Source organism: Phalaenopsis equestris, unplaced genomic scaffold, assembly GCF_001263595.1.
Source record: "Phalaenopsis equestris unplaced genomic scaffold, ASM126359v1 Scaffold000107, whole genome shotgun sequence".
NCBI classification, from domain to species: Eukaryota; Viridiplantae; Streptophyta; class Magnoliopsida; order Asparagales; family Orchidaceae; genus Phalaenopsis; species Phalaenopsis equestris.
The window spans coordinates 5,241,235-5,267,194 of NW_018164549.1; the positions used below are offsets into that span (position 1 = coordinate 5,241,235).

The following is a 25,960-nucleotide window of genomic DNA, read 5'->3' on the forward strand; positions in this document are numbered from 1 at the left end:
TGTTTGTCTTGTTTTTCAACAATGCATTTGCTTTTCTTGCAGGATGTTTTTTCTATGTTTTAGAAGGAAAATGTTTTTACTGATCAGAACCATTCAAATTAATTTTTTTTTCTTTCTTTTTTGTTGTGAGCATATACAAGGTTTCAGCCCATAGGCCACAGCCATGCCTGTTACGAGGCTAATTTTATGAATTTCGTTGGATAAGAGGGTGGGCTTTCTTTTATGAATCCTAACTAATATACTTATGAGTTATGCATCAAGAAATTTCTGTATTGAAGGGGAATTTATGTTCCTGTATTGAAGGGAAATTTATGTACAAAATCGATGATGCTATACTTTGATATCGCACGCACACATAGATGTAGAATTTTTAGATATGAAGTGGTGTGGATTCATTCGTAGCCACTACTGGTATAGTTGTAGTGAATATGCTTATAGATTATAACCTGCGGCCCCACAGTTGCAAACTATCATTAACCTATCTAATGTATAAATTTAGTAGATATCCATGTAAGTTTGTGGATATGTGAATTTCATTTGAGTTTTTTCTACTTCAAAAACATTCATTCTACATCCTATTCTTTGTTTATTTCTCATTTTATGCTTAGAACATATAGTGCAATGGATTGTGCAAGAACCTCAATAAACGATATGATAATCCACTACTGCTCTATTTTCTACAAATGTAGATTAGATTTTTAAGAAAGGGCGAATCTAATTATTTGAGAGGAATGCAAGCTTTTTGTTTTATACAAAAACCTTCACATAACTGAAACCTAAGTCTATAAACCTGATGCCTTTAGCAATGGTGAGGAGAGAGAGAGGGGCTGCCAGTAATACAGGAGAACAACTATTTTCTCTTATAGGTTCATGGTGAATGATTGGGTGATGAACTTATATTTTGTCACATTGGCTGATTGGCCATGTGCATTTATCACTTAATGGACCTTACAACTTTTTCACCAAATGAATCATTATCGTACTGACAGTGAACATTATGAAATAGCTACATTTTTTTGTCCTTTGCTTTGCACTGCTTGTGAGCTTGATTTATAAATTAGGCAAGCAATCTTTATCATGGAATATTTTCAAAACAAGCCAGTTAAATTTAGTAGTAATTTTTTTATCTCCTTACATTTTGCCATCATAAATGCATATACTCACATCTCTACTACAATCTATCGATTGTTGCATTTTTGTACATTTGCCTATGCATGTGGCTGTGCTAGTTTGTGTAAGGAGTGGTAAAAAATGAATGATACTAAAAGATTGTGCCAAAGAAAGACTAGCAATTGTTAATGCTACATCATGTCAACTCTATTTATCGATTGCTTTTAGTATTCCGCCAAGCTTGTATACTTCATTTGTGCATCACATTTTGTGCGCAGGCGACAATGCAAGGACTTCAAGGTCCACAAGTTTGGAGGTTGCTGCTTTTGCTGAAAGGACAATGTATTTTATATAGACGTTATGGTGATGTCTTGGAACCTTTCAAATATGCTGGCTATCCTATGTTGCTTAATGCGGTAACTGTGGATGAAAGTGACAACAATTTCCTTTCATCTGAAAGAGCATCTCTTCTAATTGCCGCATCTGAACTAATTTGGCTAACGTAATGAAATTGATTCTCAGTATAGTATTTTCGTATGGTCTGTATTTTAGTATTAAAGGTACAGAGCGGTCATTGTTGAATCTTACTGTTCATTTTCAGGTGCGTTTCTTCTTCCTTGAATGGTAAGGAACTTATCAGGGATGGTGGCATATCTTTGCTTGCAGCACTACTTTCTCGCTGTATGGGTGTAGTACAGCCAACAACTCCTCCAAATGAACCTGCAACAATCATTGTCACAAATGTGATGCGTACATTTTCAGCATTAAGTCAATTTGACACTGCAATAACAGAGATGCTGAAGTTTGGCGGCTTGATTGAGGATATTGTTCACTGTACTGAACTGGAACTTGTTCCATTGGCTGTTGATGCCGCCCTTCAGACTGCAGCACATGTTTCCGTGTCTGCTAAAATGCAGGATGCTTTGCTTAAAGCTGGTGTATTATGGTATGTTCTCTGTGTTGCAACTAAGTTTCTGGTTATTTTTATTTCCCATTTATTACCTGGAGGGCCTGGATGAAATTATTGACCATCTTAAATAGTTTGATTGAGACTTTGAACATTATGATACTGGAAGAAATTGCTGTTGCGTATGTGTCATATAAAATATCTGTTTTAAACTTTAAATTTGAAAACATTCTAGAAGTTAGGTTCATCTTATTTTAAGTTTCAGCGTTGGCAATTTATTCAAGGAAAATGAATATAATTAATGGGGAAGCATCCATTGAATGTTTAAGTTCTTCTTTGTTTTAGGGGCATTAATTCCGTTTTCCTCATGTTTTGATTTTCATTTATTTCTTAAATGATAAAAAAATATTTTCCAGGTATCTATTGCCTCTGTTACTGCAGTTTGATTCTACAGCAGAGGAAAATGATTCGGGTGAAGCACATGGTGTTGGGGCTAGTGTGCAGAAAGCTAAAAATCTCCATGCTGTCCGTGCCGTCCAGGCTCTTTCAAGGCTATGTGGTTATGGTGGTGATGGGGTGCCAATTCCATATAATCATTCAGCTGATAATGCACTCAGGGCATTGCTAACTCCTAAACTTGCTAGCATGCTAAAAGCTCAAGAGCCAAAGGACCTTCTATCAAATCTGAATTCTAACCTGGAGTCTCCTGAGGTGAAACCAAGTACTGTTATCATATATAGTGGTTTGGAATGTTGAAGTTATGATAATGTTCATGTTTTCTATTGACTTTTTCAGACGGGTTCTTTCATTTTATTGTCACCTATATAGGAATATAGTTTTTGTAGATTGTGAACTTATAGTTGCAATTATGTGGCTGATATTCGAAGAAATTTTCAACCCTACATAGCATGCGGTGCAAATGCTTTGAAAATAAGATACCAGAGTTAACCCAAACTGCAGTAGGAAAAGCAAATATTATTACCGGAAATAAATAAACAGTTACACTTAAACACGCTTGAAAGGGAACTTACAACAAACGTGACACAAACTTACGCTAGGGCTCGAAACATGGGTGGTGGAGGTCGGTTAGGTGGTCAGGGAATGTAGGTAGGTTTGGAAATGGTTTGGGTGATTGGGACAACAAAAGGAGGGCCTGGAATTGTGTTGGCGGTCAAGCAGAGGGCTGGGACTGCGAGAGTAGCAAGTGGGGTGGCAAACGGTGTGGCGAGGTGTGGTGGGAAAGGCTGGAACAGCTAGAAGACTGCAAGAAAACAACAGGTTTGTTGTTTTCCGGATGACCGCAATGAAGGGATGAAGCAAGGGACTTCGGGACAGCAAGGGCCGGCTACAGTGAAAAACAGCAAACGAGTGTTGTTCGGGGCGGCTGCAGCGAGAGAGGATGGTCGAGAGTGTTGCGGGGAAGATGCAGAAGGGAATAAGGATGATAATCACAACCTCGGAGAGAGATACAGTTGGAGCACTGCCCAATCCCTTGGATACAACCCTCGAAGGGAGACGAATGGACGCCGGTGGATGTCCGAAACAAAACACGCAAAAAACTAAATATTAGGAATACCCATGATCAAAATACTGTGGAACATCCATGAATACTCAAATCTTCTAAAAGTATGGATTTTTTGAATGTCTGAAGTTATTTTGAAGAATTTTTCAGTACTAACTATATGTTTTCGAATGGTACAAGAAACATAAATTGAAATTAGGTGGTAACTGATGTGTCATCAATTAATTTTTATCATTAAGGATGAACCTCGATGCTTTTTAGTAAGAAATTTTCTAAACTCAAATTCATGTACTTCCAAGCTTCGATTGCAACAAGTTTATGGGCAAATTGATTGTCTTGATAAAACAAATCCATCGATACCAAAATGGGTTCAATCCGAGCCTACTCAAGCTCAGATCAAACCATTGAAGCACAATTGGAGGTTTTAGATTGTCAATTGAATAGTAAAAAAAAACTCCAAATGTTCATATTTATTGTCAAATTCAATAGAAGGAATTATATGAATTATTATAAAACAATTGGATTTTTCGATAGCATGGAATTTGAATTTGCCTCTGCCTTAGTACATTTTCCTAAACCTACATTTGAACAAGGGTTGTTTCTTAAATTTGAATTGAGTTTGAAACCGAATTCTAACCTTTATTAGGAGCTGAACTTGCAGTTCAAATTTTTTTAAACCTAAAATGGAGTTTGAATAATATAAATTGGTGATAAAAATGATTTTATTCTGAACTATAAGACTAAATCCTAAGTGAAACTGTTGAATTTGAACGGTTATTTATAATAAAAATTGTGTTCATTTTTTTCTGATGACTTCAAATTTCTCATAAAAACTCTTAAAAGTATGAACTTGGGCTAGTAAAAGATTTTGAATCCATTTCTAAATATCTATTGAACAAATCACGCTTTGGTATACAGATTCAAATCCTTGTTGAATTGCAGAATTGACCATGTCTGTATGTGGTCTTAAGTTTATTCAGATAATTACAATTTTTATTATTTTAGATTCTCTTATGAAGAGGAAAACCTTTCTGTTTGGTGTGTTGTAGGCAAGTTGAACTCCATTATTACTTAATTTTTTTTTTCTTTTGTGATTTGTCACTTTTCATTCTGTCTACAGATTATTTGGAACTCTTTGACTCGGGCAGAACTTCTTAAATTTGTAGATGATCAGCGTGCCAATCAAGGCCCTGATGGTTCCTATGATATGACTGAATCATATTCCTTTTCTTATCAAGCACTTTCTAAAGAGCTACGTGTTGGTAACGTGTATCTGAGGGTGTATAATAATCAACCAGATTATGAGATAAGTGATGCAGAGACCTTCTGTGTCGCTCTTCTTGAATTTGTATCAGATCTGGTGCATAAATTGAGTCATTTGAACTCTTATGTCCAAACTAGGGCTGATCCTAATAATGCTCTTAATGAGCCATCAAATGTTCAGGATAGACAAAACAATGTGGAAGCTTCTGATGATGGCTTTCTATCCTCCAGAATAGAAGAGAAAAACAAGGAAGAAGATGAACCAGTGAAGAATCTTAAAGTTGGATTGATTGCTCTTCAGGTATATCAATTTTATGGAAGTTCGTGTGATGATTTTCTTGTTAATTATTGTTTTTTTTTTAAATTTTTCATGCAGAACCTGTTGACACGCAATCCAAGCCTAGCTGCTATTTTTTCAATGAAGGAACGACTTGCACCTCTTTTTGAGTGTCTTACTGTTGGTTTTCCTGCTGGGAACAGTATACCTCAAATTTGTCTTGCTGTACTTTCGCTGTTAACGGCATATGCTCCTTGCTTGGAGGCTATGGTTGCAGAGAGGGAAAGCCTTATCCTTCTTTTGCAATTGCTCCACAGCAGTCCTGCGTGTAGAGACGGAGCTCTGGCTGTACTTTATTCTTTAGCAAGCACCCCGCAGCTGGCTTGGGCTGCAGCTAAACACGGTGGAGTGGTCTATTTTCTGGAACTTATTTTACCATTACAAGGTAAATTAATCCTACTCAACTCTACTATGCTTGCAAGCCAATTCTCGTGAGACTACTCATGGAATTCCATCACACTGATATTTTATCATTTTTTTTTTTATTAATTAGATAGTGTTCTATGTTTTCTAGATACAGGGTGATTTTTCTGACCTTTTCATGCCAGTCTTTATGGGTTGACACTATTCCTTTCTTTGGTTATTTAGTAGCCTGGTTGGACAAATATTCAAAAGCTGATTAATATGCAGTACTTTTGAGCTCCATACAAAACTGTATAGTCAATGATAAAATATTCAGCCTCTTTGCCATACCCACAACACCACCACCAACCCGTTGGAATAACACATAATTTCTACCTTTGCAGAAGAAATTCCTTTGTCACAGAGAGCGGCAGCGGCTTCACTGTTGGGCAAGCTGGTTGGACAGCCAATGCATGGACCTAGGGTGGCCATAACTTTAGCAAGGTTTCTACCAGATGGCTTGGTTTCGGTCATTAGAGATGGACCTGGTGAGTCTGTGATTGCCGCACTCGAACAGACAACTGAAACTCCTGAACTTGTTTGGACACCTGCAATGGCTGCTTCTCTTTCGGCACAGTTGTCAACAATGGCAACTGATCTTTACAGAGAACAAATGAAAGGCAGTTCTGTTGACTGGGACATAACCGAGCAATCATCCGGTCCACATGTTATGAAAGATGAGCCACAGGTAGATATTATTTTATATGTGCTTCATATCACTGTTGAGAAAAATATTAAATTTCTTGGTAGTTTATGACATGTACTGTAATGCAGGTTGGAGGCATTTACGTCAGACTATTCTTGAAAGATCCTAAGTTTCCCTTGAGAAATCCTAAACGATTTCTGGAAGGACTTTTGGATCAATATGTTTCATCAATTGCTGCTACACATTATGAAACACAAGCTGTTGATCCTGCGCTTCCTTTGCTTCTGTCTTCTGCATTGGTGTCCCTGATACGGGTTCATCCCACCCTAGCAGATCACGTTGGTTATCTTGGTTATGTTCCAAAACTTGTTACTGCTATGGCCTATGAAGGAAGGCGAGAAGCGATGACATCTGTGGAAGGGAAAACTGGAAGTGAAGATGGATCATCAGAGGCTGGTGAAGAGACTGCACAAGGGCGTGTGCGTCGAAGTTGTTTGCTTGTGCTGCATCATCTGGCTAATAGCACAACCTGTGCTGAAGCTATGGCAGCGACAAGTGCAGGAACTCCCCAGGTATTAATAATGTGCAAAACAGATGCCCTCTAATTTGGTCTGTTAGTTCATGCGTGGTTCACTGAAATTTTTAATCTTTGTTCTGCAAACTGCATGCCATTCAAGTTAATAGAAATGTTTCTTTCGAAATACCATTTACCAATTTGTCGTCCAATTTACTGAATTTAAATACTGAGTATCTCTGTGCACTTGTAATTCAGTAAGACTTTTTCCTCTGACAATGAGTTTTTTTTCTTCATTGTTTTCAGGTCGTACCTTTACTCATGAAGGCAATAGGGTGGCAAGGCGGTAGTATACTTGCATTAGAGACTCTAAAACGTGTTGTTGTTGCTGGAAATCGAGCAAGAGATGCATTAGTTGCTCAAGGGTTGAAGTATGTTTCTACTTGAATTTTATTATTAGTGTTGCATTTTCTTTTTATTTGAAGTACCATTATTTTTTCAAATGCTTTCAACATAAACTGGTAGATACCAATTGCATCAGAAGAGTACCAGTTCAATTAACTCTTTTCTTCAGTTTATGTGATCGTCAAACTGGATGCTGTTTTATTGCTTGAATATTGTAGGGTTGCCCCTTGGTGGGAGATGACAATAACTTACGATTAATCTTTTCTTTTTTCCTCTCATCTGGATATCTTTAACATATCAAATGCAATGCATTTACTGTTTTGTCATTTTATTAGAATATTGTCCTTTTGAATTAACATTTTTTGCCTAATCTTGCATAGTGATCAATTTCACGCTTTGTTACTGGTTTCATAATAATTTTACGATGTTTTGGAATTTTTGTGGTAATTTTTTTTTCAAGTTACTCTCTTATTATATGAATGCCTTTGCAACATATGATAGACTTTGGGTTCCTATAGATTAGAAAGCACTTTATTTTAATCACTTCATTTTATTCTTTACAGTAATTTATCTCTTTATTTTCCTGCGTCACTAGTGTAGTCCGCTACTTTTCATAAATCATAAACTTGTACTCATAGTTTGTGTGATACTTTTTCATCAAGTTTTGTTTCTTTATACATCATTTGAAGCTTTAGCTGTGAAATTTACTTTTTATGAACAAAAATCCCTTCCACCCCTCTCATTTTCCCAAAAGCTTTTGAGTTCTTCTTAAGTGGACCTCACCTCGAAGTGACGAGTGTCATTCTGGTGTTTGCATCATTGAGTATAGCAGAAATGAAAGCAAGAAGGAGATTGATGTCGATCTTCTGAAGTCCTTTTTTAGACTGTATTAGAGATTCCTTTGCTAGATGTTGGAAATCTTTGTGTTTGTACTTGGCTGAAGATTTTAGCAAATAAATGATAAATTCAAATTTAATTAGTTTTACTTGTAGAATCTTTCAAATGTTAAAGAAAGGACTGTACTTAACCTAATTGTCGAATTGTCAACCATAGGAGTGAATATGATGGGCCATAAGTATCTGCAAGAAATCAAGAACGAAAAAAAAAAGGAATTAAGGTTTATGTGGTTAGAGGAGATCCGCATATGTTGATGATCTCACAGTGATAAACATCAAGAGAGTATACATGGAAGATTTTTGTAGATATTGGAAGATGAGTAAAGCTTACCACTTTGGTGGAGGAAAACAAATTTCTTTGTTGTTACTTCTACGAATCAAGAAGAAAAGATTTAACCTCTTTTTATCATTGGTGAGAAAACAAGCATTCTGGTTACCTGTCTTAAGGTTTCCAAGCGCTACTCAAGAAGTTTCCTGTTTCGCAACATGCCTGAGCCTATTTCTACATTCTTTTGGTTCACCTGAAATTTCCACCCTCAATTGAAATTTTTTTTTTTGTTCTTTTTCTTTTGCATTGAATTGTACTTTTGAATGGGAAACAAGAGGGAGGTCACTAAAGGTGATGTAATATATGAGAGAATATATAAACATTGAAGCTCTCTTAACCCCATTTGAAGGAAATAAGGTCTCAAATATCTCACAAATGAATGCAAGATTCTTATATATCAATCCCTCCTGAAGAAATTCAAATCAAATCTCAATCAAAGATTGTTCAATAATGTGAAAATTATTTGATTTATGTGTAGTTATCCGTTTTAGGAACAAATTTAATTCTCCATATGCATCTAAAAGGCATTTAGGACATGCCTATGAATGCATGACGCATTCATAGGCATTGTTTAACCTGATTTTCTTATGCTAGTTTGGTTTACATTGTTTAACCTGATGTCAAGATTGCTCACTTTGCAATTAATTTTTAATTCAATTATTTTGGTTCAAGTGCTCCCTATAGGTTGGGTTTTTTGTTTGTGGTCATATATGAGCTCATAACTATATGTGAGTACGTACTGTCAAGATTTTTGAGATAAGGGAATTTGCATTATTTTCTTTTTAACAGTGATGTTTGAAATTTAGATCATATTTTGTCTTGAATTTTAGTGAAATTGAACTAGGATGATTTTGTTTAGATCATATTCACCAATCTGGCGATGAAAATTTTATAGATGGAAGAGGTTTAGAAGATCCGGCAGAGTATTAGTAGTGTTGGACCCTTTAGTGAACATCTTGTTAGCAAGTGGTTGGTGGAGGGGATTTAATTTGATGGGAGGGATATTATTTGGTTTGGTGTTTTTGGAATAATAGTGAAAACTATGTGGGAGGTGGTTGACGAGGAATTCAAAACGCTCAAGGACAGATTAGTAATTCCTCCTCCTTTCATGTTTGGAAGATTCTAAAAATATCACCTTATATGAGAAAGATTTTATATTTCAAATAAAGGTTGATTTTGGACAACTAATTCAAATTTTTATTTTATTTTTTTATTATTTTTCCTTATGCCTCCTATTTAATTTTTTAAATATAACCAAGGATTGATTTTGATCTTTTAGCTCTAATGTTGCCGCTGGCATCCACGCATTTATGAGTATAAAAGGAGAAAAATAACTTTAGCTCTTTTCAAATTCAACATGTTATTAGAGCACCGAGTCTGATGTAATTTTATTTCATCCTGTGCTCTAAACTGGCTTGCTTTGGCATGAATTATAAAAGTTTTTCTTGATTGCATGCCTAACTTCTATATTATCTTTAGCATCCTATGGCTTGGCTGATGTCCTGATCTATTTTTATATTGAGCCTTCTTTTTGTATGTCCTACTTTAAGGCTTGTGAGTCCCATGTCTCCGCTCACTCCCTGTGAGTGGATTGACACTCACATGCTCTGCTTCATGCTTGTGTCTTGGCCTTGTGCATGCAGATCATTCTTCCATGATAGGATTTTCTTCGCTTATACCTTTACCTTTGACATCTTTCTTGCCTATGTGAGCGGCTTTTTTTTTATTATTTTCATTGAATAAACTTCCTCATCGATGGCTTGTTTCTGAGCTTATTATTTCTTTAAGTTTCCATCAGCGTTGAGAAAGGAAGAGGCCAATTTTCTTCTTTTTAATTTAACCTAGTGAATGACAGTGATGGCAAAGTCTGACATGGTACAAAAATAATAGTTCGACCTCAGATCTTACATCCAAGCTTGAAGCAGCCATCACCAACAACTTTAACTGAATCATACGTTTGTTCTCAAGGCAAACTCAATGGGCAAAACTACATATAATGCTTTCAATCCATTTTGATCTTTATATGTGAAAAAGGGAAATTATCTCATTATAGAGTTTGTAGAGTCATAATTTGGAAATTGAAAGCATGGCAACATGGTTAATTGACTCTACGACAAATGACATTCGAAACATTTCGTACATTACTAGACAACTAAAGAGATATGGAAAGCAATGAAGGAAATATGCTCCAACAAAGGTAATACATTAGAAATTTTTGAGATTAAGGGATCCATGGTCTATATGATGAGATAAACTCCCAAAATTGAATTTATATAAACTTTTGCTAGAAATTGACAGCAGCTAGATATCTTTGAAGAATTAGAGTGAAGTATCCTGAAGTTGATCAAAATTAGATCTACAAAATAAAGCCATTGTAAAGCCTTGAGGATTCCATCTATGGAGTTAAAAGAAAATAAAGTTGGAAAAAAATGTTGGGAACTCATGCATTATCCCAATTATCAAAGCGGTTTGCTCTAGTTCATTGTTTAAACTTGCGACATTTATGGCTTGTCTTAGCGCTTTTTAGGAATCACAACAGAGAGAGCTAGGGGATGAGAGCAGAGAAGAGAAACCTAGGGCACGGTATGAGGGGATTGTCCCGGGGTATTATCGCAAAGTTAAAACAGGAAACGCGGGCCACGGGGCTTGACCCGCGGCCGGTGTGTAATAGAAAAGGATCCTCACGGATCCTCGAACACACTCCAAATGCACGAAACAAATAAAAGGGGCGGCATTTTGGAAACGCATAAGCAGCAAATAAGTTGCCCCAACCCTAAGGGTCTGTTTGGGGCAGCTGTAACTTATTGAATAATCTGCTGATAAACTGATTAAAAATAATCTGTTGATAAGCTAAGTGCGGTGGCTATTACAAATTTTTATTTTTTTAAAAAAGCTAGATTGTTGCCAATAAGCTCCCACCGCACCTATCTAGGTGCGGTCTGAAAACGCTTTTTTCTACGTTTTGAAAACGCATAAGCTGCCAAAACGCAGTTTAACCAAGCAGGTCAGATGCGTTTTCAAAACGCCACCTCACCAAATAAGCTGCCTCAAATAGGCATTAAGTCTTCAGATTTCCCCTAGAGTAGCGGGGAATCGTTATTTAAATGGCCTTGAAAGGTATTTGATCCATAATATCCTTCATGGAAATGTCGGGTGCTGCTAGTTGAGGTACTATTGGTGTGGTTGATTTATTGCTTGATTTTGCTTGGCTTCTAGTAAAAGTTAAAAGGAGTTGCACCTCTTGAAGAATATTCACCACCACAGAAATATTAAACAGACAATGCTTGATTTTGCTTGGCTTCTAGTAAAAGTTAAAAGGAGTTGCACCTCTTGAAGAATATTCACAACCACAGAAATATTAAACGGATTGTCTGTTGCTGCCGCAATTGAATTGATGAACTTATCTTCCCGGTTGCTGTTGTCAGCATAAACGCACAGAGTTTCCCTTCTCAACAAGAGCACCAATTCATGGAGCCTCCTATGAGCTCCCTTTTGATATACCACCTGAAGTAGATACTTGTTAGAGATGAATCATGGACAAGGAGGAATTAGAAGGATGGGCCTGATGGAAGGAAAATAAAATGCATGAGGGAGAAAGTATTGTTAGGGAAACTTTTGACAATTGCTATTTATACCCACCTCTCTCATTCCCCACATTCTCACATGATGATTAGCACCACTTTTCAGACAACCTTAAGAAGCCTAAGTAATAGGAAATAGACATTTGTCAAAATAGTTACATAACAACATTTTGCATGTATAAACTAGATTTATCACCCCCCTTTCCACCCATTCTCATTCATTTATCCAGTTGGTAGTCCATTCATGCCAATATAGTTTGTTCCCTGTTAGAACGTTGTGGTGTGCTCACTATCAATTAGATTCATCTTATGTTGTTCCTCATTATGTTCCCAAAATTTTCCCAATTTGAAGACGAAGGCTGATAAGGAGAATTCAGGCAACCAAAGTTCACCTTGTTAGCAAGTTGGAGACCGACTTCAGCTTTGCGTACATAAGTTTCTCGGTCCTCTCCATTCACTCTAGAACCTCCTAGGTTTGTTATAGAAACCTAAGTTTCGGCCAATTGGACCGATTCTCTCAGTTTCATGAACTCTCGCTTCTTTCCCTCCTGGACGCCGACATTACTAGGATATATGATATACCTATATACATACCTACAAATTTTTAAACATTTGATTTTCTTACAAAAGCATGATGCGTATGCTAGCTTTAAAAATTTGAAGTTGGGAACGACTGGCATCTGCAACATAGCTTGAGATGGAGTTTGGATTATTCACCCTCTTCATTCCATGTTTGCACAAATATAGAATATTTCTATATAGGAATGTTTTTTTTAATTGAGAAATTTTTTATTTTTAGTTCAAATCTATTCCTCTTCATTTGTTTCATATTTTCCTTGTGTATTTAAGTAAAATTTTGAAGTATAATGAATGGTTAATTGTATCCTCTAGCTATAAAGCTTCTCTTTGACTCATCTATGATGCATTGAGAAAATGTAAAAACAAAAAGTTCACCTCTAACATTCAATAATTTACTTGTAGGATATTATTAATATGGTGCCAAAGGACGATCTTCAAGTATTATTTTAGTTAAAGTAGGGACTAAACAAATAGTTTGTGAAAATAGATAGACTAAATTTCCTTGACACCAAGATAGAGTGATTGATTTAGGGCTAGCTTGGCCTTGATGTAGCCTATTTCAGATAACTTTCTTTTTATGATGGTTGGGTTAGCCAAACCCAAATAATAATAGACTTAGAATGAGATTCATGAAAATGAATTAGAGCCTTTGTGGGTTGTATGATTTAAGCCTATGGTCAGATGACATAAATTTATCAGTTTTCCATTTTGAGAGCCTTGCCTTCATCTACATAAATCACAAATTCAAGCCACATCATATATTCGTTGTCAAATCCTGAATTCTCTTGGTGCTCTCTTGTTTCTTGTTTGTTCGATTTCTTATCTTTGATATCTTCTTTGGTCTTCCTCTTGTAGATTAATTCATTCTCCCTTTTCTTTTAGTCTTTCCTTATCCTCCAGTTTCCTGAAGCTGCTCAAAATTCTCTAAGAGATTTGGTGTGTTTATGATTGGCTTCATTGCATCAAGGAGAGTGCTAGAGATATTTGTAGTGTTTGCCAAGAGAGGGTTTTAAAGCACTTAATTGGGCCTTATGATTTAACGTTTACTTAGGGTCTATTTGGGAACACTTTTTATTTTGCTATTAGTTTGTATTGTTTTTTTTAATGTTATTAAAAAACAAGTTTGGCACTGTTATGATTTTTTATTTTTTAAAAAAATAAAAAAAAAACATGTTTGGTTATATATTTTTTATTTTAAAAAATAAGAAATTCTACTTTTTTTTTTTTTTTTAGAATATTTAAATAGAATGGTCATTTACATGCAAATCATTTCTTCACGTTATAATAACAAATATGTTGGATAATAAAGCAAATGAGCTTATAACATCGGCATAAAAAGAAAATTGTAACATTATATTGATAACATTGGAAGATAAACATTAAAAAATGTTACAATCTACTTTCTAAATTCATGGCCACGAAAGAGTCATGTACTGCACCTGAGGCTGAGAAATATTATTTTTTATGGCACTTTGTGATACAAGAGTTGACATAGATCTTCTTTCTATATCAACTATATAATTTTCATTTTCATATAATTCAAATAATATATCTTTTTTGGACTGTGATCTTATAAAATTTTGCAGTGTACAATAAACAGTTATAATCTAACGTTATGTAAATCATAAGGAGATTCTACTTTGGATTGAAAATATTGCTTCATAACTCCAGAACATCGCTCAACACATATCTTAAAGAAGAGTGTCTATAATTAAGGAGTTTTTGTCTTTGAGGTTGGGTGCCCTCGTGATAATCATGGGATTAATACCTTATTCCTTTGTATGATAATAAGAAGCCTGAAATTTTGGCATGCCCTAAATCAACTTGGTACTATTTCCCTATTTTCAACACACACACACACACACACACAGATATATATATATATATATATATATTGATATCACTAAAATATTATGTAAATACTTTAAAATTAGTTGGCGAAAATAAAAATGATATACCTTGTGGTGGCATTAGAAAATTTAATTGACGATTTGATACACATTCTAAAAATATCCTAGCATCATTCGTTGTTCCCTCTATGTAAAACATTGTCAAATCCATATGTACATATTAGATTCTAGGTTGGCTATGTATGTACGTGTGCAATAATATGTGTTTCATAAATTGCACCCATACAATTCTATTCATATAACTTATGTAAATTAGCAATCATAATTCAAATAAAGATATGACTAAATTTTTAATTTTAACATACCTTAAAAAATCATAGTAGATTATACTTGATCTCAGGAGGAACATCTCAAATGATCAATGAAATAGTTATCTCAATACTTAAGTGACAAATTGTCTTTAAAGTCTTTTGAAATGTTGTGAAATTGTCTCCATTGAATGTTGAAATTGTTAGGAAATCGTTCTTAAGCATTCATTATGCGATAAAATTAGCATAAACATTGCAAGTTGTTCTTTTACATTCAGTCATTTTGATTCTTCCATAAGATTTTATTCTTCATCATAGTTGATAAATTCAAGAAAACTTGTGACTTTAAAGACTTGTACTTCAACATGATTCTTTAGTGAAATAACATCTATTATAGTCATCAACACAAATAAGTGCGATTGCTAGCTCAAGTTCTTCAGATTCACTTTCAAAATTGGAAGCTGGATCCTTTTATGTTTCACCTAAAATAAAAATTATTCAGCAATATAAACTATCAAATAGTAATAATTGAAAAGAATGTCAATTCTTATATGCTTCACCATGGAATTTATGATTTTTACATTAAAAAACCAAGCATAACAGAAGAAAAATGCTCATTCACCGATTATCATGATTCATATACAATCATTTTTCCATGATCCATATCCAATCTAAATGCCACAACTCTTCACAACGTTAATAAGTAAATTGTACTATTTCCTTCAACATGCATTGCCCGATGAGTAAGCTACTACCAACATTAACGAATAAGCTCACAGTATTATAAAATAAATTGTAGTTTTTCCTTCAATATGCATTGCACAACAATATCTATTCTCAAATAACAAATGATATTACCATAACCAAATCATGAACACATTTATCTCGAGCTTGTTCAAGAAAAATTTAAAATGAAACAAAAGTGCAACATCTTCATAATCAAATTAATAAATTGTTCTACAATATAATTGAAATAGAAGAAAGCAAGTACTCTTATAAATACATAACACTCTGACTAACACAAACAAATGATGTGAATTAAAATTACATGATCATAAGTCAAACTAATAAATTGTTTTACAACATAAAATAAATGGTAGAAAGCTAGTCTTAGAAATACGTAGCACACCGACTAACACAAATAAATAAGATAATGAAGGCTCCTAAGGTTCATCATGACAAGCAAGTCATTTCAAATTAAGAATTCAGACTTTTCTTCTGTTATTAGGTATATGAAGAAACATTTCCATCCACAGTACATTTTTTGAAAACTTTTGTAAAGCTTTCAAGTAGTTAAAATCATCTTGATCTTTTATTGAATTTATAAATTTCATACATTTGAGCAATAGAGATTCAGATGTTTCAGTTGAAGATCCAATTGATATGCATATTTTCTTTTCAATCATATCACTTATTCTTTTCGAGCATTCACTTAATGATTAGAGGGCAGGGGCAATAACATCGCAAAATAGCCTTTTTTTTGGCACGTTTTGCAGGTAATTTTCGCTTTAGTGCAGAATCATCATTATTCTCCTTATCCATGGATTCCTCTGTCTTGTTTCAGTTTCTCCAACTTCTCCTTCCTGAGTGTCTGGAAGGATTTTGGTTGAAGGATGTTGTAGTTTTTCGTACAGTTGTGTCACCATAAATATGACATAGAGACTAATACATTGGCATTTTTTTTGAAATATTCTTGCACTTTTATTGACTTATATGTTATTAAATCACAAGTATAATTATTAAAATTTATAACTAATAAATATAAATTTTAGATAAAATGTAAGACGAAATAAATACCTTATATAACTTGGACCAATCATCTTCAGTGCAATCACTTGATGTGTGGTTGCATTATAACCAATTCTAGCCTCTTTTAGCAATTTGGAGACGCGGGGCTAGAGGGTTTAACCTGTCGGTTTAGAAAGGGGGGCTGGTTCAGCATGTGGCTGGCCCTAGGTGGGGGGTGGGGCCTCCCCTCCTTGCTTATTTACTATTATAAATACGTCATTTGCTTTGTTTAGGGTTAGTTTTTGTTCAGTTTTCGGTTTGGACAGCCGTCAATGTTCTCCTTTTTCCTTTCGAGGGCTATATTAAGAAGTTGCTTTGACTGTAACTCGTTCTAAGGTGATGTCTATCTTCCATTTTCAGTTGTTGCCATTGCTTCGACAAAAGGTCGCCGGTTCCCACCCCTACCTGCTCCCAACCATGTCTTAAGCAGTTTTTTCCTTTCGTGACCACCACAGCCGCAAGGTGGCTCCACCTACCTCCAATAGACATCCCGTGACCCTCCACCCCTCGCCCCAGCTGTCGCTAAACCCCTATCTCCTTGTTGCCTTGCAGTTGTTCCCATCCCAATTCGCCTACAACCATCCACGACCAAACCCAACTTCACCTGTTAACCCCACCGACAACAACCTCTTCCCAATTGTTGCCATCACCCTGTTACGCTCGTAAGTGAACCGACGCCTCCTGGACTGATCCAGAGCCACCGAACCAGTCCACCACAACAGCAAGCAGGCCGTTCATTTCCGTGAGGAGTGGGGCGGCAAATTGTCGCAACAGAATAAAGCAAGGAGCTTATGGGGTCCACGGGGGCCTTAATCCATACTTAAAGAAGAGAAATTGAAGGAGTTTGGAGGGAAGTTGGGAAGGAAAGTTTGAAATGTTGTGGAAAGATTTTATTAAGGGGATTAACTTGGATTTTTGTTAATGCATGTTTGGTTAGCTGCTGTTTTTTTTTTTTTTTGTGGTGTTCCTAGCGACATCATGGGCTGTGGAAGAGACGATCAACCACTTGAAAGTAGATCATCATTGTATCTTGGTATCTTGCTTGTTTTAATTAATTTGTTTTTCGTAAGAGAAGCCCTCATTTGAGTTTTTCCATCTATTATTGTCATTTCGTCATTGCTTGCTGATTTTGGTTCCGGAGCTTAACAAATTTTCATCAGAGCATAGATCTTGGTGGGGCGACAACAATGAAAGTGGATGTGCTAGAAAGAGAGGTAGGATAAATCAGGTCAGGAATGGAAGAAACGATCACAACAATGGAGGGCAGGTTTTCTCCATTGAAAATCAAATGGTGGATGGATTTTAGAGCATAAGAGAAATGCGGGAGAAAATGATAAAGCTTATGTAGTTGCAGTCCAAGGCCATGTTGATTGCTCCTGTTGCAAACCCTAACCAAGGGTTGATCAAGGAATCCTTGGCCAAGTCAAAGGGAAGGAGATTGAACGAGAAGACAATGAGGAAGACATTATCTACCAATAAGAGTATCATTAGGACTCCGAGAGGAGGGGAAGTGGAGACTTCTGATGGAGGGGAATGGGTCGAAAATTGGATGAATGGTTTACGGGGCACGAAAGGGCATGATGAAGGAAGGAAGGAATCAGGAGATGTGTATGCCTATGATCGAAGGAGGGAGTTCCATCCTAAATACATGGGAAATACCGAAGGAAAAAGAGGTTGGTTGGAGATGCAATGGTCAGAAAACTGAAGATGTCAATCTTCGAAGGGGATGATGCACATGGGTGGGTGTGTTGGGTGGCGATACTTTGTATTTTGATCAATGGGTTGACTGAGAAAGAAAAACTCATGACAGAGGGATTATGTTTGGAGGGTAAGGTTTTTGCGTAGTTTCAGTGGATAGAGACAAGGTATCTGATGCACTCATTGGAGGAGTTTAAGGATTGCTTGTTGGAGCGTTTCTGAGCCTTTCAGGAAGAAGATCTACACATGCAATTCTATGCTTCGACTTATGAGGGGACGATTACGGAATACTGAGAGATGTTTGAGCTCTTGTCAGAGAGGTTGAGTGGTATTTCTGCAGCAGAACTGAATGAAAACTTCTTGAAAGGTCTAAATCCCGACATACGAGTAACCATCCGCCCCTTGAGACTGATTGGATTGAGGGAAATGATTGAGCTTGTCTAGATGATGGAAGATAAGAAACAGGTGAAAAATACCAACAAGGGCGGCAACATTGGAGAATTCTATAAGAGCACGTTGACAAACACGACACAGAGGACACGGACGATGCCATTTCAAAAAGAAACGTCGAAGGAAAAGAATGTAGGGCAACGATAATTTCAAGTGCCTCACAGATGCAAAAGTGCGGGATAAAAGAGCAAAAGGAATATGTTACCGCTGTGACGAGAAATATACCCCAGCCACCATTACAAGGAGCGTGCCCTTCAAATTCTTTTAGTTCAGGAAGAGGATACATAGTGAGGCATTAGAGGAGGAAGTGGTGGAGGAGGAGCATATGCATTTGAATGTGGCGCTATGGTGGGATTTACCCCGAATCACACCATGAAGGTGAGTGGGTGGATCAAGGAATGACCGATTGTGATGTTGGTAGATAGCGATGTCACACATAACTTTATCTCAAATCAGGTCGTGGAGAAGCTAGGGTTGGAATTGGTGACTATAGGGAGCTTTAGCGTCATGATGGTGACAGGGAAGGTGGAGAAAAGCTGGGAAATTTGCAAAGCGTTGGTCCTGACACTACATAACTTCCAGGTGGTGGAGGACTTTTTTTCCTTAGATTTGGGCAACACGGATGTGATATGGATATAACTTTGGATATGAAGTGGCTGCGAACGCTTGGGGAGATGAAGGTGGATTGGAAGGCCCTGATGATGGAGTTTCAAGTTGAGGGTAGGAAGGTGATGCTGAGAAGCGATGCTAGTTTATGAAAAACTGTGGTGTCGCTCAAAACCATGGTCAAGTCGAGTCGATGAGCAGTCTTGGGGTACTTTGTGGAGTTGCAGAGCATTGATGAGATTCGAAATTCAAAGTTGACAGACTTTCCTAAAGGGGTCCAGTTGCTCTTACAACAGTTTGCGGATGTCCTCCAACAGCCAAGCGGGTTACCTCCCTTATTGGAGCATGAGCACGCTATTACGTTAAAGGAGGGTATTTCCTCAATCAGTGTCAGACCATATAGGTACCCCCAGATTTAGAAGTATGAGATATAAAAGCTGATTTGAGAGATGCTTGAGGTCGGGATTATCAGGCCTAATGTGAGACCTTTTTTCAGTCTAGGCCTGTTGGTGAAGTAAAAAGATGGAAGTTGGAGATTCTGCGTGGACTACTAGGCTTTGAACAATGAGACGATGTTGGACAAGTTTTCTGTTCTTGTGATTGTGAGTTACTGGATGAGTTTTATGGGGCAGTCATTTTCTCAAAAATTGATCTTAAGTCAGCGTTTAGGACACATGAAGGATATTATGAGTTTTTTGTGATGTTGTTTGGCCTCACCAACACATCGACGAAATTTCAGTCCCTCATGAATAGAGTTTTTGAACCTTACATCTGAAAATTTGTCCTGGTATTCTTTGATGATATTCTGATCTACAGTCGTATAAAGATTGAGCATGTAAGGCATCTAAGGAAAGTTCTGAAGATGTTAAGGGAGCACCAGTTGTATGCCAACTTGAAAAAATGTTCATTTGCACAGTACAGGTGGAGTACCGAGGACATGTGGTAACCAAAATGGAGATACTAGTGGATGGGTACAAGATCAAGGCTATGGTGAATTGGCCCTTATCAAGGAGTTTGAAGGAGCCGAGAGGATTCCTTAGTCTCACCGGTTACTACTAGAAGTTCGTGAGAGGATATGACACAATAACATGACCATTGACAGAGCATTTGAAGAAAGACAATTTCAAATGAGGGGAGAGGGAGTAACAACACGAGCATTTGAACATCTTAAAAGAGCCATGACCAGCGTCTCATTATTAGAACTTCCAGATTACAGTAAACCATTTGTGGTGGAAACGGATGTGTCAGGGTACAAGTTGGAGCAATGCTCATGCAGGACCAACGGTCGATTGCCTACTTCAGCCAAGTTCTTACGACCAAAGCGAGGCTAAAGTCAGTATATGAATGAGAATTGATGATGGTTGTCTTGGCCATTCAGAAGTGGCGGCTCTACCTATTGGAACGACATTTTTTGGTTAGGACAGATCAAAGGATTTTAAAGTATCTTCTGGAACAAGCAAACATGGTTATCTTGGCTACTGGGGTATGATATCGGGATTCAGTACTGGCCAGGATTGGAGAACAATGTAGCTGACGCACTGTCGAGAAAGGTGAATGAACCTCTTATCAGTGCCCTTGGTCCTGGAGTGGGAAGCCTTGAGATAGAAGAGCGAACAAGATGAGGAGTTGAGGAAGATAAGGGTCGAGCTACTACAGGATTCGATCAGTCATCTAGGATATGCATTGATGGGGCAGCAGCTGCTCCACCATGGGCGATTTGTGCTGCCCAAGGCGTCAGATGTGTTCCTAGATTATTACAGGAGTTTCATGGCAGTGCGATCGACGCTCAGGGGTATAAAAGACCAACAATGGTCTAGCGGCTGAGCTTTATTGGGTGGGGACGCATAGAGACATAGAAGATATGGTGGCAAAATGCGATGTGTGTCAGCGACACAAATACTTGATCACGACACCAGGAGGGTTACTACAATTATTAGCATTACCTGGGAAGAAGCGACAATGGATTTTATTTAGGGGTTGCCACGTTCATAAGGGTTTATGATGATCATGGAGGTCATGGATCGCCTGAATAAATATGCTCATTTCATTCTCTTATGACATCCCTATACTGTGGTCTCAGCCATGGTGATATTTATCTGAGAAGTGGTCTGAATGCCGATATCGATTGTATTGTATAGGGACAAGATGTACCTTAGCTGCTTCTGCAATGAGCTATTTAGGTTGCAAGTGACAGTCCTTAAGAGAAACACCGCATATCATCCTTAGACCGATGGACAGACGAAGGTGGTCAACAAGAGTGTGTAGACATACCCGCATTGTTTTGTATCTGATATGTCAAAGCTATGGGCAAAGTGAATTGTGTGTGTCGAATATTGGTATAATAATTCGTACCACACTGTAGCACAGACCACCCCTTTCAAGATATTATATGGGCGGGATCAACCTCACTCGATACATTATGGACATGGCTCTACACTAGTATCCAATGTAGATCAGTACTTAGAGGAGAGGGACAGGATACTAGCAGAGCTCATGGGGCGTCTACTGAGAGCTAAACAAATCGTGAAAAGGAAAGCAGATAAACAGAGAAGAGAGGCGCAATTAGAACCAGGGGACATGGTCTACTTGAAGTCGAGGCCCTATCGATAAAAGACTATCCAGGAGAAGTGAAAAACTTTCATCACGATACTTTGGATCTTATGAGATGATGACACGCATCGAGGCAGTGGTCTACCGTTTGAGGTTGCCATCATGTTCGCACTACACCCGACCTCCATGTATCACAGCTGAGACATGCAATTGGAGATTATACACCCTTGTCAACACTACGTTGACGTTGACAGAGGACTTCAAGGTGATTCTGGAGCTGAGGAGTAGGGGGAGCAAAGGAGGTATTGATAAAGTAGAAAGGACTACCAGAATATGAAGCAACGTAAGAGCTTTATGAGGTGTTCCACAAACAGTTTCCATCCTTCCTCCTTGAGGACAAGGTACTTCTTTGGGAGGAGAGCATTGTTATGCCCGCAAGTGAACCAATCCCTCCTGGACCGATCAAGAACCACCCAACCGGCCCACCACAACAGCAGGCAGGTTGGTCTTTTCCCCAAGGAGCGGAGCGGCAAATTGGTGCGATAGAAGAAAGTTAGGAGCATATGCATGTTTGATTGGCCTTAATCACATACTCAATGAGGAAAAATTAAAGGAGTTTAGAGGGAAAATCGGGAAGGGAAGTTTGAAATGTTGTGAGAGGAATCTATTAAGGGGAATAATCTAGGATTTGTTTTTTCTTATGCATGTTTGATTGGATGCTGTGTTTTTTATCTTTTTGTGGTGTTCCTAGCGACATTTAGAATTGTGGGAGAGACGATCTACCTCTCAAAAAGTAGTAGATCATCATTGTAAATTGCTTGTTTTCATTTGTTTTTCGTAAGAGCAGCCCTCATTTGAGTTTTTCCCTCTACCTATTATCGTTTTGTCGTTGTTGCTTGCTGATTTTGGTTCCGGGGCATAACAAACCCATCCAGTGTACCTATCTCCTCCATTCCTTACATTCCTGTCACCTCATCACTTGCCACCCCGTACCCCACCGTCTTGCAGCTGCCATATATGCTGTTTGGCATAGCTTTAGCCGGTCATTTGTGTTTTGTGCTGTTTTATTTCTGAATTGAAGAGTTGTAACCTTTGAATTTCAGCACTAATAATTTATTTTCTATTGTGATTTGGATTATAAATCCTGTATCACAAGATCTAAGCCTATTGAACTTATTTCTCGGTTGGTTGTTTTGTATTTTCTTTTTGTCGAAGATTTAAATGTTTGTATAATATGTGACCATGCAACTAGATTGAAAGTGGCTGTCTGTCTGTTCCCCTTAATTACTTTAATTTTCATAAATTGAAGGAAAATTTGCTTATTTTTATCTGAAGATACTTACTCTCAACTGATTTCAATTTTATTACTATTATTCGTAGTCTGTAAAGATATATTGAAAATTTAATTCAATTAAAGTAGATAATAAATTGTTAAAAAAATTAAACATAATCAAATTACAGGCAAAATCAAACTATCGGTCTCGTATTCAATCATCATCTCCAATCTGCTAATCTAACACTTGGAGTATATCAATTGGGAGATGAAAACAAATGCACATCAAGCATATGGGGCATTTAAATACATATCATACAATTCTAATGCATTTACATATCTGACACCTATACTTTCATATTTACATGCACAATACTTAAAGCTTTAGTATTACATAAAAAGTACAACTACCATTTAATTTTTAAAACTTGTCCCATCAACTTAAAGTTTAGTTGTTATCAACATAAAGAATCTTAGTCATATAATTCCCAGGCTTTTTTTGGAAAGCAGAAGTGAGCATTTATTTACATATTATATGGATAGCCAACTTGTCCTATCAACATAAAGTATGAACAATTACATAGATAGCACTTGGAACATTGCTACGTGAAGTACGGGCAGTTACATAGCACTTTAAAATGTGAACTACATCTTTCATGAATAAGTAAGATGGTATGTATGTAAAAATTAAAGATTAGGTGTCAGTTATTTAAATAGATAGGAATTGAGTGCTATGTTAATCTTCCAAACAATTAACATAGATAAAGCACAAAACATGAAACTCAAAAGCTAGATGCCATATAAGAAGTGATATTAGAACAATCGATTCCACAGAAACAATACCGTGAAGCAGAACGAACCTTAAGTGATGTGCCAAACAAAAAATACTGATCTATGGCGTGCAATGAAGAAGCGTTCAAGGCTCATTTTCCTCTGTAGTAAGAAAGCCTCGTTTCCGGTAACATTACAAAAAGACACTATCTTCAAGATAAACTACAACAAACTTCTACACAGAAAAGGGACTCCAGAAAGGAAAGCATATTGGTGTTGCCTAGATGTAAGAGCAGAATGATTGAACAGGAGCCGAAGAAAGAAAAGAAAGTAGATATACCTGTGAGGGCCAAAAGAGTGATCATCAGTGACACCTTCCGAAGGAGAAGCCGTAGGAACTGACTGAAGTAGTCTGGCGTGGGAAGGGAACGAGCGTAGAGAGGAAGGAGCGGCTCTATTAGGAAATAGATAAAAAAAAAATGTGTTTTCGAAACAGAAAATAAAATATTTTCTGTGTTTTGAATGTTTTAAGATGGCATGCATTCGGCGGTACACACACACATATTTAAAAGATTTGTTAGAATGTGTCAAACTGTTAAGCGGATGTCAATTTTCTAGGGTTGGCCTCGTTGAAGTGTTGCTTGGAGTTCTTGATTGGAAAGCTGGAGGAAGAAATGGTCTCTGCTCACAAATGAAGTGGAGTGAGACTGAAGCTTCCATTGGTCGCGTCCTAGCTGTCGAGGTATGCATTCTACTGTCTCGGATAAACTTTTTCCGTAAATTCCTAGTAGTTTTTATCAGATATTGCCACCTTTTGAGGCCTTGTTTTAATTCAGGTTTTGCATGCATTTGCAACTGATGGTGCTCACTGTGCCAAAGTTCGTGAAATATTGAATGCTTCTGATGTATGTTTCTCTTGCCTTAACTGTGAAAGTATCTGTACCTATCTTTCATCAGATGATTTGTGAAGTTTCTTTCGTGTTTAAGCAAAAGTTAAGCAAGATTTTAACTTAGGGCTTGTTTGGGATCATTTTTGTTTTTTATTTTTTATTTAATTTTAAAACCATATTTGTTTAGTGTATTGTTTTTGTGTTTTTATTTTTTTGTTTTTTTAAAAGAATTCGTTTGTCTTAAAAAGGGACACCTGCATACTTAACACACAATTCTTATGTCTTTACATATCTCATACCTATGCTTTTATATTTACACACTTATCACTCAAATCTCTAATATCATATAAAAAATAGTACTATTATCACTTTTTTAAAGTGAAATATACTTTTTCATGCATAGGTTTAGAGCACCCAAGCGCTTTGTCTGCTAATATGAAAATTTAGAAGTGAGATATATAAAGACGTAAGAATTGTATGCTACTTGCGTAAATTTCTTTTTCTAAGAACGCATCTAAAAATTATTTTAAGCGTTTTTAAAAAGAACTAGATATATTATGACCTATCAAACATGTTCTGTTTCAAATAAAAATACATACAAAATCAAAATTGTTTCCCAAGAGCTCCTTGATTTTCAAACTGTTTGACGATTTGTTGAACCATTTTCTGATTTGATAGGTTTGGAGCGCCTATAAAGACCAAAGACATGATCTGTTTCTTCCTTCCAACGCTCAGTCTGCTGCAGCAGGAGTTGCAGGGCTCATTGAGAGTGCTTCCTTAAGGCTCCCTTATGCCATCACAGCTCCGCCACCCCAGCCCGTGCTTTCCAGGCTTCCTTCTACCGCTGCAGCCCCCACAATCTTCAATGAGAATGATTGCTGACCGACGAATCCGAGAAATACAGCACACTTTTCTGTTGGGTACATAATGTATAGTTTCTTGATTTTTAATACTAATGGTTGAGAGGGTTAATTTTATTTTAATTGTAAAAGTTGATTTTTGGCGGGCATTTTTTTTTGTATAGTTTGTTTATAAATTATTTATACTGCATAAGCAAGTATTTTTAGGGTGTATATCGATCATGAAGGCAATTTGTTTGCGGTTTTCACTTAGAAACTCTGGTTGGTGGCCGGTTTCTTATTTGTATCACCTGACAATACTGCAATATTTTGTTATATATTTTCATAATTACGCTGATAGCTTATTTAGAGAAATTTCTTACCATTATATTATATATTTTCATTAAAAATATATGGTTAAAAAAGAAAAATATTTGCCCAGACACC

The 25,960-nt window shown here is 36.8% G+C and overlaps 1 protein-coding gene across 1 annotated transcript in view; it reads left to right on the forward strand.

Moving 5' to 3' along the window:
* The window catches only part of LOC110020653 (dnaJ homolog subfamily C GRV2), a 42,462-nt gene extending 16,706 nt beyond the window's left edge, over window positions 1-25,756 (forward strand). Inside the window, 11 exon segments of the mRNA XM_020718829.1 lie at window positions 1,389-1,612; window positions 1,712-2,056; window positions 2,434-2,728; window positions 4,660-5,103; window positions 5,179-5,524; window positions 5,886-6,229; window positions 6,316-6,759; window positions 7,008-7,132; window positions 24,403-24,526; window positions 24,621-24,689; window positions 25,353-25,756. Of these exon segments, the coding sequence (XP_020574488.1) occupies window positions 1,389-1,612; window positions 1,712-2,056; window positions 2,434-2,728; window positions 4,660-5,103; window positions 5,179-5,524; window positions 5,886-6,229; window positions 6,316-6,759; window positions 7,008-7,132; window positions 24,403-24,526; window positions 24,621-24,689; window positions 25,353-25,556 (2,964 nt within the window). The 3' untranslated portion in view covers window positions 25,557-25,756.
* Window positions 25,757-25,960: the final 204 nt, after the last annotated feature.